Raw genomic sequence first — 14,340 nt, 5'->3', positions numbered from 1 at the left:
TCACTAATAATATTTGGACATAGCTCTGTAAATAAAGGGGGGGGGAGAGAGAGAGAGAGATTACCTAAAGAAGTGGTTGTTTCCCCATAATATTCTATCTCCATGCCACAACTGTGTCACAGAACACACCAACGTGCCATTTACACAGGATCTGAAAGCAAAGCACAAGATTGAAAAGACTGAAATTATCCTTTAAAATCTGAGTTCTCCAATAGCAATTCCCGGTAGTCACAAACCATTACTCACTCTGGTCCACGGGAATTGTTACATAAGAGAGATGCAGAAAGGGACAAATTCTCTCCTACCCACGGGTCACTCTTGCTCTTTGGTCCAGCAGGGACAGTGAAGAGTGTGTATCACCTAGCTGCCAGGAACCATGTTATAAAATATATTCTTACTCACATGAAACACATCAGGAGAAGCAAGGTGGGTTTTTTGTTTCTGGGCTCAACCAAGGCACATACAAATACTTGTGAGAAGGGGCAAGCAGAAATATACACATATATGTGTATGTGTATATATGCAAATACATGTGCTTTCTTCATAGCCTCTCATTTCTACGGTTCTCAAAGTGTGAGGTGTGCTTCTCTGAAGAGGCATGAGAAGTTTTATGGATAGGAAAATGGCCCTTTACAATTTTCCATTCCAACCTGATGATGTGCGCTAAACAAACCAGGTAGTGAAAAGTCTACATACTGAGCTCCGACAGTTACAGTTTGCATTACTTGATTACGCAGAGTGTCCCAAAGAAGTAATTGCCTTATGAGTCTTACTGGGTGTTGCAGATACTCCAATAGACATGTGCTCTCTTTTTTCCAGCCTGCTTGTTCCTAGCTCTCGGATAAAAGTGTCAATAGATTATTTAATTTGTATCCCATCCTTCCTCTCAAAGGTGCTCAGGGTGACAAACACAGAAACAATAAAACAATTAAAACATGTTTTTAAAAAACTCTTCCAATACAGATGCAGCTCTCTACTTTTGGATGAATTACTTATTTATTTAACGTGGAGAAGAATGAAGAAGTGTTTCCTCTTGATTCAGCACCACAAAGGCCTACCAACAGAAACCCCTAAACATGCATAAAATGTGTGAAATAAAAGTCATCAAGGCTGTAACAAGAGCCTGATCTCTACTGACAAATTATTATTGCTGCTGCTGCACCTCTTTATTGTATACAGGACAGACAGTGGCTTGGTTTTAGCAATGCAACATGCAGCATATACGTTTAAGTAATTGGGTCACAGGCTGTTTACCGTAAGCAGTCTGCACAAACCCAGTTAAAACCTCCTTAATGAGACTTGTACATATGTTGCTCCCAGAGTTTAAAAAACAATCTTCCAAAACTAGGTTACTCTGATTAAAAGAAGTTTATTTCACATTAGCCACAGCAGAAAGAACACATTTTTGGTGCAGACCTTAGAGGAAACGTTAGAGAGGCAGCTTTGTATACATTTTCACTGCCCTTAAATTTAGGCATGCAGAAACAGGGATATTAATCAATTGTGCGCCTAATTTTGTTAGAAAGGTAGCGTTTAAAACAGCTGTCTTCTATTTCTTTCACTGCTGAAAAAAATCTCTGGGTTCCAAGTGTGGTGAATAAAAGTGAAGCAGTATTTTAATTTATCTCCATATCACAAAGAAGTTACTTTCAATCTCCATGAGAATCAGCAATGAAATGATTCAATGTACTGTCAGTTGTAACTTTGGTAACAAGGTTTGCGCCTATTAAGGCATTTTGGATGAAGCACAAATTAAACAAAGCCTATTTAGTTATAAATTTTTTCCAGTGACATGCTTCTTTGTTCTTGCCAGTCAAAATGACTAACTCCTAGCAATGTAATTCTATCATAACAACACAGAACACCATCTGTTTGGAATTTTGTTCTCTTATGGCTACAGCACTGGAGTATAACACACTAAGGTATACCATGCAAAAAGTATAAATAAAGCTTATGTAGAATACACTGTGCTTATTTCTATACATTTACATTCCTAATTTGTCCTTAAAGCTGGCATCATGTCTTCAAAGAGATTTAGATTTTATTTGGACATGGTGATATTGGTGGGAATCCTCTCCCTTACTAGTATTCAAAAAACTTACTCTTAGGTTCTCCACAAATTTGGATTATTAATAATTGGTGTATGCAATCATGATTACAGGATATCTGTTTCACTTATCATGTTGCTAGTACTGGCATCAAGAAGTTACGGAAACTCCTTTAAACTGACTGATTTTGTTGTGGTTCACCTCTACATTTACCATTTGTTTTTTCTTAGCATTCTTTTTTGGCACTGCTCAAATATTTCCAAAGTCAAACATCTAGAAAGATTATATTCTGGGACATAGCTTTGTTTTACCTTTTATTGTTGTTATATTATTAAGGTAATTTATGTACTGCTCCATATTTCAAAGAAAGGTCTGAGAAGTTCAGTTCTCATATGATATGAGAAGCATCTCTCCCGGTATGCTTATGCATCAAGAACAGCACAAGCACTTATTTTATTGCTCTTATCATTATGACGGTATCAAAACTAAATACAGTGGTACCTCGGGTTACATACGCTTCAGGTTACAGACTCCGCTAACCCAGAAATAGTGCTTCAGGTTAAGAACTTTGCTTCAGGATGAGAACAGAAATCGTGCTCTGGTGGCGGGCAGCAGCAGGAGGCCCCATTAGCTAAAGTGGTGCTTCAGGTTAAGAACAGTTTCAGGTTAAGTACGAACCTCCGGAACAAATTAAGTACTTAACCCGAGGTATCACTGTATGTGAAGTTTTCCTCTTTTCTTATCAGGGTGCTTTTCCATAAATTTCTCTACAAACATGAATGCCACACTTTTTTGTAGGCCGAAACTGATTTTGCATTTCTCTTACCTTGCATTTTCTTTTGGTGAGAGAGAAACTTCCCCATCTGGTGCAATGTCTATCTCGCAATGCTCTGGTTGGATCCCTATCCCAAATAGCTGTATATCCTGAGAAGTATCTGCACCAACCCTAGTATGATCCTGGTGAAGACAATTACAATGAAAATAAATCTGCTGCTTCTATTGACATTGGCACATACTTATTCATCACAAAGTATGTGCAATCCACCCTGGAATCCCATGGCCATATTCATTACACAGTGAAACTATTGCTAGCCTGGCAGAGGTAACAAGGCCCCTGTACAAACTCTCTAAAACTGATCTCACAGAAATATATGCTCACACTTAATTATTATACAAAGATTGAGACATAATGCTGTACATGGGATTAACCAATTGCCTTTGCAAACTAGGAATATTTTCACAGCTTAATTGTTCACAGTAATTTCTGCTTATAACATTAGAAACATTTGATTACATTTATTATATAGATCTAAGAAAACAGGTTCCTAAGAACAAAGATAAAAGAGCTAGGTTTAATTATTACAATAATTACCCATCTGAAATTTACTGATAGCAATCCAATTTAACTATAACAAAAAACCTGAATCAGTACTATACACGAGAAATAAAAACTTGGCTTGAATCTTAAGAGATAGAGGTCACTGAATGAAAAAGCTATCTTTATACACATTTATTAGTATGCCTATTAATAAACTGAATACATACAGCAAACTATCTCATCATTTTATTTTTTTGCTGAGATATATGAACTGATTCTCAAAATTAAATTCACAGCAGTATGGACTATGTGCATAACAAACAGCAGAAGCTTACACAGAATCTAAATTTCTCCTTCCTGGACCAAAATTATGATAAAGCCTTAGAAGTAAGAGCATTAGAAGTAAGAGCACATGCTTACACACGAATTCATATTAGCCTTTTTGACCACTTACAAGGAAGGGTTAAACTGAGAGAAATCATAGTGAATTATCAGGTTAAAGAATGGAAGGAGCAACAGATTTTCTGCAATGTCTTTTAGTTTTTGCAAATAAAGTACTGACTGAAAAGTTTTTTTATTAAAAAAAAGTAAGGAAGTTTCAGTCCCACACTTTAAGAACCAATGTATATATAAAGAGGTAAAGGTAAAGGACCCCTGACAGTTAAGTCCAGTCATGAACGACTGTGGGGTTGCGGCACTCATCTCGCTTTACTGGCCGAGGGAGCCAACGTTTGTCTGCAGACAGTTTTTCTGGGTCATGTGGCCAGCATGACTAAGCCGCTTCTGGTGAAACCAGAGCAGCGCACAGAAACGCCATTTACCTTCCCGCCGGAGCGGTACCTATTTATCTACTTGCACTATTTGGTGTGCTTTCGAACTGCTAGGTTGGCAGGAGCTGAAACTGAGTAACGGAAGTTCACCCCGTCACGGGGATTCGAACCATTGACCTTCCGATCGGCAAGCCCTAGGCTCAGTGGTTTAGACCACAGCACCACCCGCATCCCTAATGTAGATATAGTCCCACAAATTCAAAGGTAGCACAATATTTCAAGGGAAGCTCCAAAACATTACGGAATTTAATGCCTTTTTACCTTTAAATAGTAAACCAATAATTCATTGAGTGCAGGATCTGCATTTAGATTCACCAGGTAGCACTTATCTTCCCCAACCTTGATGCCAGAAGTTTCAAGGGAAATGCCCATACTCTCTAGCTGTCTTTGTCTCTCCTGTAAAATACACAGGAAAAAAATTAATTCATCAGATCTAAGTGCCAATAAACCTAAATATTATGACTTGAGACATAATCACGGGCAAAAGAATAACAGCTGCTGACACTGCTCTACAAATCTTTACACAAGAATTCACATAGCACTATAATAGGTAGGTTCCATATCAGTTTCCATGCTTCCACTTTTCCAAAAGGTGGTACAAGGGGAAAAACCTATTTGGATTTAGAATCACCTTTCTCACAAACTGCTCAACTCTGAGGCATAAAACAAACTCTTCTGTGAGCAGAAGCAGCCTTCCTCATGTGAAAGGGTACCATTGGAAATAAAAACAGAGTTACCATTAATCTGCACCCAGCTAAAATAATAGGTCTAGAACAGATAACAAAAGAGGTTGCACAACTATGAGCAACACTATCCAGTAAGCCTTTCATCTATTATGACTCTTGATCATCAGTCAATGAAACAGACTAGTGAAGTCATGCATACAGTCCTATCAGTGCCTTTTAAAACAATGAAACATATTATTACAATTTATAACATTCTTATAAACTGTGGGTTGGACAACATGCGGCAATAAAAATATTTTTAAAATATACATTTAGAATGTAAACTAATTCTTCTAATCTTTGCTGTTTTTTCACTTTCCTTCACAATAACCTACAACAAAATAACTTAGAACAACAGAAGTACCAATGAACATACAACTAGATTCTGGCCGGAGGAAGCATAACAGTCATGAGATAAGAGAATGGTCCACAGAGCAGGAATTAATGGACAGTTGTTGCAGTGGTGCTAAGTAAGCAGTGGGTTCCTTCACAGACCTTTATGGAAATCAGTGCTTGTTAACTTAATCCAAAAGGATCTGGAGTTAGCAATGAGGTGGCCAAGTTTTCTGATGACACCAGTGGTAAAAACGAAAGGGGACTGCAAGGAGCTCCAAAAGGATCTCTTCCAACTGAGCAAATGGGCATTATGAATTCCAATGTGAGCAATTATGAAAAATCCTAACTTCACATATACGCTAATGGGGTGGAGAAGGTGACTACGGAAAAGTTCTCTCCCTCTCATATAATACTAGAACCCAGGATAAAAGGAAGTACTACCTCACACAGGACACAATTACTTGCCTTACTTCATATTCTCTTGCAAAATTTGCTGATGAAACATGAAGGAATACAAAAATACACTGAAACACCACTCATTTAGGCCAAACTAAGCCATATTAATACCTGGCCCTCAACTTTAAAACTCCTTAGCCTTGCTTCAAGTGAGCATGCTCAGAGCAATACAGTGACATGTGAACTGTGACCATTATTTGCTGTAACAGAGAATGTTTGGGTAGCTGCCTACTGTGACTGTAAGTTTTAATCCAGCTGTTATTTTTGCAGCCATCTACAGAATGAGCAGCTTTGTTTAATACCTAAGTAAAGCCTATGCAACCACAGCAAGTATGCTAGCATTGTGTGACATCAATATAAACTGTGTTAATTAACCTACTTCCGCAGGATTTTCTTAAACTTTATATTTTTTGGAATTTTCTTTACTTTTCCAAGTTTTAAATTTGCATCTTGTCTTGTTGCATGTCACCATACATATTTGTTGGTTTGTTGCCTAGTTTTATTCACACTATTGTAAACTATAGTGGACTATTTTAATGAAGGGCAGTAAAGAAATATTTTAAATACACAAAATCCAGGTGAATGGCAAGAGCCACAGATTTTCAGGAAACAGTATGTTGACAGCCAGATCACTTTTGGAAATATAAAACTTGTCCATCTCTGTTCCATAGACTATTATCTTATTATTATTTATTGAATTTATAATGGCCCTATATTTGCAGGTCTCAGGCTAAGTACTGTAATGCAAACTTACACTAATTAAGCATTTAGCAGAAAGAATACTGAAAAGAATACCTGTGCAATTTCTTCTGTTTTTCTTAACTTCTCCTCCCAAGTGACAGTCAGTTCTTTTATTAGTTTCTCAGATTCCTCCAATTTTTCCTTTAACTCTGGTGCCTTCATAGCCTTCATAGCCAAAATATGACAATTACAAACATTTTATAATTCCCAATTTATCCATGACAAATTTTAATCCTGTTCTGCTAGTCAAACAAATTGGGTTGTGAACAGAATCACATACATGGGTGCAAATACTTAGAACCCCAAACTACTCTTTCATTATGTTTAATTGTGCTCACCATTTGGATTTCCCCCTTCCCACAAGAAATTCAGATCATCAATTCATCTTCAAATAAATCCTCTTGTGATACAAATTTTATAGCCAATTCAAAAACATTAACATCCCCCCCGCTTTGTAAAATGTGTATGGAACTAATAAAAAAGACAACTCACTGAATCCCACCAGTAATATTACCATAAATTTACCTCTGCCTGAGAAAGTTGTTCTTTTAGTTTCTCTACTTCTTCACGTAGTTCTCGGATGACCCTGGCATTTGGATCTTCGTTTACTATAGCATGATTAACTATCCTTTTAGCTCTGTCTGCATATCTCAGTGTGGAGAGTGTTTCTTCATAATTATCAGCTGCTGGACTAATTGTAGCTATCATAGCTGTTTGGCTGTTTCCTCCCAAGTTGTCCTAAAGAGTATATTAAGGAATTCATAAATATGTGAAGCAATTTGAAAATATACCCCTTCTCTAAATGCACAATTTCAATACATTTAGCATACAAAGGTTTGCACTCACTGAAGTCATTGCACAAGCAGAACAACTTTCACTTGCACAAGGAAACTTCCCCTCCCCCTTCCCCAACTCTCCAGAGCAGATCTAGTGGTGAAACAGAGAGCACATGGGGGATGGAGAGGAAAGGGAAGTGCTGTTGCATGGGCAAAAGTCATTCCATTCACATAATGATTTAGTTGAATATAATGCACACTTTTAAAATCAAGGTGCATTGCTTTCAACCGCATCTGACCTACAACACATTGGATATTTAGCTCTCAGCTTTACAAAGTATCATGCAAAAATCAGAATGGCAAGTAAACAGTTGTGTCAAAAGGTTAATATAGCAAGAAAAAGCATGTATCATAGCAGGAAGAGGTTGCATCTGGAATATTTCTTAATTAGTCAAAAAAGTTTGCACACTGGTGTGCAAGATAGCATATCAGTCCATGACAGTTCCACTGAGAATGATACAGTGCCATGTCTTACCTTGAGAAGCCAGGTGAGTACAGAGTCTCTGTAAGGCACAAATTTGTTTTTCCCCTTTCCTGCTGCTTGGTCTGCAAGTGATGAGATAACCAAACCTAGTGTTGAGAGTGACCTAGGAGAGCAGCAAATTGTTATCAGCTAGAACATGTAACATACAATTTGTCAAAAGCTGCAATGAAATTTAATCTTGCAAAAAAAAAAAAGGAGCTTCTGTGGGGGTGTAATAAATTCTAGAACTTGTGAAAAGTTAAAATGGATTTCAAGAGTAATAGAAATCTGTAGAAGAATAAAACTGCTCTGTAAAGCCTATGGAGCTAAACACTAAAAGGTGTTGCATACAGGTCAAAATGAGCACCAACAGTATTAAAGAGTGCTTTGTAGCACTACAGTCAAAAACACAAGCAAGCAAACAGTGCAAGAATAGGAAAAAGCATATTCAATTTTCAGAAGGAAAGAGCACCTCCGACTATGAAGCTATGTAAATAAGAGTTAATTATCTGCCATTTGTTTATTAAGAAAATAGATGGATAGCAAAAGCAAATTTACTGCAAACAAATGAAGCAACTTTTAGAATTCTTATTTGGGAGTCACTGTAACTACTTGTTGCATGATGATGATGATGATATAATATATATTATACCCTGCCCATCTGACTAGGTTTCCCCAGTCACTCTGAGCGGCTTCCCGCAGAAAAATAAAAATAAATGAAACATTAAAAGCTTCCTGAAACAGGGCTGCCTTCAGAAGTCTATGGAAATTTATATAGTTCTTTTAACTCTTTGACATCGGCTGTGAGGGCATTTCACAGGGCGGGTGCAACAACTGAAAAGGCCTTCTGCCTGATTCCCTGTAATTTCACTTCTTGCAAAGAGGGAACTGCCAGAACGCCCTTGGAGTTGGACCTCAGTGTCCAGGCTGAACGATGTGGGTGGAGATGCTCCTTAACTAGTTAAGACCAATACACTGAAGTGTTTAAGGAAAGCAACAAGTTTACTGAGAACTCTGCAACCATTAAAACCCTACTCTTACTTAGTTGCTGTTTAATGCAATATCCACAACTGCTTGGGGAAATGGGTGTGAAGAAATTACAATGTGCAAGCATCTTTTCATTCTATAAAATGCTGCTGTCACTTCAGGTTAAAGATTTCACATTAGTCACATGCCTAGATCATAAATGGAAAAAAAATTGCAGAAAAGTAAACCTAATGTAACATTCAGAATTTTGAATGCTATTTGAATGTAGTCTGATAAGAAGCTTGATTTAAAGGGCCTTCTGATGAGTACAGCTAAACTGAATGTTTATTTGGATAATTTAAATTCACTCATGCCCTTACTTGTTTATATTGCTGCCTTCCTTCAGACGTTCTCCTGCTGCTCCTGTTTTAGATACTCTTTCACTACCAGCCAAATCTACCAGGCTGACTTTGCTCACTTTCTCTCCAGAGTTCTAAGCAAAACACAAACATACAAAAACAAATCAATCTTTTTAATAGCCTACTATGAATTCACACAGTGCAAGAAACCATAAAATACAGGCAAACAAACTTGAACAACAGCAAGAGGCAGTTGCTGTGATATTTTTAAGTCACTTTCACATTACTGTTTAGTACAGACATCTTTAGAATTAACAGTAGCAAATCTTTGTAAATACTAATAATAACTGTGCCCAATTTACATTTAATTATATACACCATATTGGCATCACAATTCCCTGTAAGGGAAAAGCTGAAAAAACACCAGACAGTTATAATAAAGATGCATGCTATTTCATTCCCCTTCCCATTCCACATTTTCCAAGAAAAAGGGGTCTAACACATTTGTAAAAGTTACTCATTGTGTATTCATGCAGATTCATGTGCAGGCATGATAAAGTTGGTAGAAACCTTTTTGGAGGTTTGTGATCTATATATAGCATCTCTGTCCTTCTACTTAGCCTAGACATCTCCATCTTTCATACACATACCATGTGTATGAAAAGTTTCACAAGGACACTTCCACACAAATGATCACTGTGTCCATTCTGATGAAATTTATTTGGAGAGTTCTGTATTACATACTCTTCTTCTAAGGATCCCTCAAGTAGCAGTCGATATCAGTCCCTAATAGAGGATGTTAAATTTTCTGACTTGCTGGAACCAATCCTAAATCTGGTTACCAAGCAACAGATCTCTGGTCGTGTTCTATTCCAATACCTTTATTGACCAAATTACATTTCTCTCCCTGCCCCAATACATAAGGTGGGGCAATCTGATATATATTGACTGTCATGTCTTGATGAACTACTTCCATAAGGTTTCTGGTGGCTGGTTTGTACCTGCCCATTCCCATGTCTTCATTACCATGAAGACACATCAAACCAAAGCAACACAGGAAGTGCTGTACTGGATTTTTACAAACCTCTATAATCTGTAGAAGAATAACAAATACAGTGTCTAATAGTAATGTGTGTCTACAAATGACATTTGAAATTTCATGCGCTCTTTGCTGGAATCTGCTTTGCATGGCATCTTAGATCATCCACCATCATGTTATCTTCTCATTTCAGATTAAGGAATACTACTCCTATGTGTATCATAGATTTTAATTTGGGACTTAACCATTTTCAGTAAATTTCCATTAACATTCTTCTGCACTGTTAATCTGACATCCCTATTTTAAAACACATGTGTCTGGGACTGGAGTGTCCCTGAAATCAGCGGGGAGGAATTTACAAGTTCACATACTTAGAATCACATTAGTCACACAATAAAATTTCCAAAGGCCCTTAAACTCAATTCACTTACGCCAGACTGCAGGTCATAAAGGGTCTGAGTTACTATAATATTAAATACAGCATGGGAGCGGCTGCTTTCCTCATTCATGTTGGTTGCTGCAACTGTTCGGGACTTGTTTCCCTCTGACATCAATGATTCAATATCCTGAAGCATAATGAAAACAATGGATGAAACAAAGAATTTATTCTTTCCATTCACAACATTTCCACTAGCTCAAAGAGTTGATTCACCTAGTATCACTACCTTCTCCATATAAAGCCCAGAGACAATTACATCATCCTAATCACAGGCTTACCCCACCCACAAACAGTTTAGAAAATAGAAGGTGCCTTAATTTATCTTCAGCTGACTAATATAATGTAATTTCTTTAGAAAGTTCTTTTTTTACTTTAAAATACTCATCAGCCCCGAATATACACAAGGTCTCTCCTTTAAAATGTATTTCTATGCCACCTGTGCTTTTTCTTCAACCAATCTTTAATATTTACTTATGTATTTATTCTATTTTGGGTAAGACAAATTGTTTTCATCATATAAATTGTATATGCATGTGTTTCTTTTCTCAGCTCACAGTGCTCACAGCCTGTAACGAAGCAGTGTGCCATGGCTGCTGTATAAGCTCCCTGCCCCACCATACCCTAGGAATACTATTAATATCATTAGATATTTGGCTTTTACCTACCTCAAAACTAGTAACAGCGAGTTGAGACAAACCATCTACATATGGGCCCAAAACTTTGTGCTCACGAACTTTGAGGGACTGTCGACTCCTTTGAAAGAAAAAATGGACTTAGTCTAAATTTTACCAACCAACTTCTAAAAAAGCTCATCTGCTTGAAATGTCAAGGGTAATTACCAAGATAATTATTTAATCAAATAATTTTTAAGAACATTATAAAAAGACTTTGATATTTTTCTCCCTATAACTTGTTTTAACCTCAAACTTGCCCTCACCTTCATAGCCTCAATATGAAAAGATTTAAGAACAGCCTGCTGTAGGACCCATATAATCCAGCAATCTGTCCTCACAGTAGCACATCAGAAACCTATGGGAAACCCAAAAGCAGAACCTGAACTCAACAGCACTCTCCCCACTTGTGATTTCCAACAACTGGCATACAATTATCCAAGGCTGGGGTAATACTCCCCCTGAAAGTACAAGTTCATAGTCTGAGGGTGCTCCTGGGCCCATCTCTGTCACTAAGAGTCCAAATTACCTAAATGGCTAGGAAGGCCCTTTACCAGCTTCAGGTGGTAAGACAGCTACAGCTATTCTGGATCAGGATAGCCTAACTAACATAATCCATGCATTGATAAACTCCAGATTGGATTACTGAAAAGCACTCTATGTGGGGCTGCCCTTGACCCAGAAGCCATAGTTAGTTTAAAATATAGGAGCTCACTGGGATGGAAACACACCATCACACTGCAGCACTACTGAAAGAATTGCACTGGTTGCCAATTAGCTACTGGGCTTGGTTGAAGGTGCTGATACAAACATCTTGAGACCAAGCTATCTAAAAGATTACCTCATTCCCTACATACCCTACCAATCATTCTTCAGGAGATGGCATATTGTAGGTATGATCTACAAGATCAACAGAAGGTTGATTTCAGGATGTCAGAATCAACTTTTGGTGAGGCAGCTCCTACACTTTGGAACCTCCTCTCATTGAATACCAGAGAGGTGTCTTCTCTATTTCCTTTTTGGTGCTTACTAAAGACATTCTTCTTTCAATAAGCCTTTAAATCTTTATCCCAATTGGTATCTGTTTTGGGTTTGAGTTTATTTTATGAATGTGCTATTGCTGTTTTAAATGATTTTCTATTTATAATTAATTTTGAAATTTAAATTGCAATTTAATATATCAATTTTACTAGTTTTCATAACTATAACTACTTAATAATATTATGAATCTTAAAATAATATAATAATATCAATAATCACTTCTAAACCTACCTATTATTAAATTACAATCATATTCTTAAATCTCCCCTAACAGAAAATATGGATTCGCTGAGTCTTGCACTATTCCCACACTTCTTGTGGAAGTGAATTCCATAGTTTAAGTATGTTTGTTCAAGAAATACTTTATTTTGTTTGCTTTCAGCTTCATTTGATGCCAACCTTTAGTATCATGAGAAAGGGAGAAAAACTTTTCTCTATGCACATTTTCCACATCATGCACAATTTTATATACCTCTATCATGTCTCTTCTTACTCACATTTTATCTAGCTCATAAGCCCCAAACTTTAATACACAGGACAATGACAGACTCCCCCCCCAACAAAAACCACACACACCATGTTCTCTTATTCATTTCTGATATTGTACAGATACCCAGTTACCATAATAGCCACGGAGCAGTAAAAGTCACTCCCATAGCTCATTTTGTTCACACTCCATGAAGTAAATTCTGAAAACCAGGTTCCCTGATAACCACCAATCATAGATGGTTGGCATTTCACTTTGGTAAATATAGCTCTCTCTAGTAAGGGCAGACAAGTTCACACTACACATGGAAGTGACAGATGATAACCTTATGGGACTGACTGGGTCTGCTTGATGGGTGGTGATGTGCTATTTGAAGCATGCAGATAAAGGGAGCTGAATCTCCTCTTTCCTCCCCCCACTCACTACTTTTAATTCCAAAACTGACCCCTCCAAACATTTTTATCTCTACTGAGCTAAGATAGCAGAAGTGAGCCTGGTTGTTGGTGGGGAGAGAACTCCTGGAGGAAAAGGGCTGCAAGTAGGAATGCTGTTGTCAGAAAAGGTTTCAGTACAACGTCCGGTCCTTTAAATCACAACCTTCCCACACATTTGAGGCACAGTCACATTTAAAGCAATCATGTATAGTTTGGGTCTCAGTGCACAAAATATACTCTCATTCCTAACCTGTTGTGTTGATCAACATTGGAAACAAGTTCCTTACCCTTTAGGGTCCAGTAAATCTCTGACCTTCTCATTATAGATTTCCATATAGGACACTTCAACTTTAAAAGTATGTGAATCATTTTCTTCTGAAGTGATTCTTTGAAACAATGCGCAGCAGAGCCGTGGGATCAGACCCAGTTGTTCCGCATTGCCCATCATTGAGAAGGATTTTCCAGAGCCTAAAACAGAATATAGAAAAGAAACATGTATTATAAAAGCTCTACATGCATTTTCAAATTATTTCCTACAAAAAGTGAAGGCAGTTTGCATTTAAGTCAATGGAACATGCGATTAAGGGTTGTCCATGCAATTAAGTATTTGGTTTGGCCTAAGTGCTGGATTTGACCTGGGAAGAGGTTTGTGAGGGGCAGGTTAAGAAGTCCCACCTCTGGCCTACAAAATTAGCAATGGCCTGCAGTATAAGGGCTGCTGGAAGCTGCTCTCTCAGCACAGCAAAATATTATGGCAAAATATTAAGAAATGGGTCCTCGAATGCATGTTTGGATTAAAGGCGGGTCCCAGGTCTGAAAAGATCAGAAACTACTGCTCTAGACAACACCATAAACTACTTAGAGGCTGAACTGCAGCATATAATATGAACTACACTGCAGGACTATCCTAAGCCATTTTTTCATATCTGCAAACCTCAGGGTTACTCTGAGCATGCTGATGCCTCTTCTTTTGTACACAGGTGGTGCAATTTTGACTCTAGCTCTACAAACACAAGACAATTCACAATGGCATTAGTATATTAGTATATGATGATGACAGTAAAGATTGCTTTCTCATCCTCATCTGTCCACCTTATGAATGTCAAGTTATTTAGTTTAATATGTTGTGAAAATATATAGATGCTTCTTTT

General features: G+C 37.5%; 1 protein-coding gene across 6 annotated transcripts in view; it reads right to left on the bottom strand.

Annotated features, from left to right (window-relative positions):
* KIF13A (kinesin family member 13A) overlaps window positions 1–14,340 on the bottom strand; it is a 62,691-nt gene that overhangs the window by 43,682 nt on the left and 4,669 nt on the right. For all 6 annotated transcript variants that reach the window (XM_081015264.1, XM_081015265.1, XM_081015268.1 and 3 more), the window contains 10 exons: window positions 13,477–13,657; window positions 11,222–11,309; window positions 10,549–10,683; window positions 9,100–9,212; window positions 7,766–7,877; window positions 6,980–7,192; window positions 6,509–6,619; window positions 4,458–4,592; window positions 2,875–3,005; window positions 65–151 (listed from right to left, as the gene is read on the bottom strand). In XM_081015264.1, the coding sequence (XP_080871390.1) occupies window positions 65–151; window positions 2,875–3,005; window positions 4,458–4,592; window positions 6,509–6,619; window positions 6,980–7,192; window positions 7,766–7,877; window positions 9,100–9,212; window positions 10,549–10,683; window positions 11,222–11,309; window positions 13,477–13,657 (1,306 nt within the window). The remainder of the gene's footprint in view (window positions 1–64; window positions 152–2,874; window positions 3,006–4,457; window positions 4,593–6,508; window positions 6,620–6,979; window positions 7,193–7,765; window positions 7,878–9,099; window positions 9,213–10,548; window positions 10,684–11,221; window positions 11,310–13,476; window positions 13,658–14,340) is intronic.

This window comes from Podarcis pityusensis, assembly GCF_964106645.2.
Source record: "Podarcis pityusensis genome assembly, chromosome: 7".
In the NCBI taxonomy this organism is placed as follows: Eukaryota; Metazoa; Chordata; class Lepidosauria; order Squamata; family Lacertidae; genus Podarcis; species Podarcis pityusensis.
The sequence above is the reverse complement of the archived record's forward strand: the minus strand, read 5'-3'. Positions and strand labels throughout refer to the sequence as shown.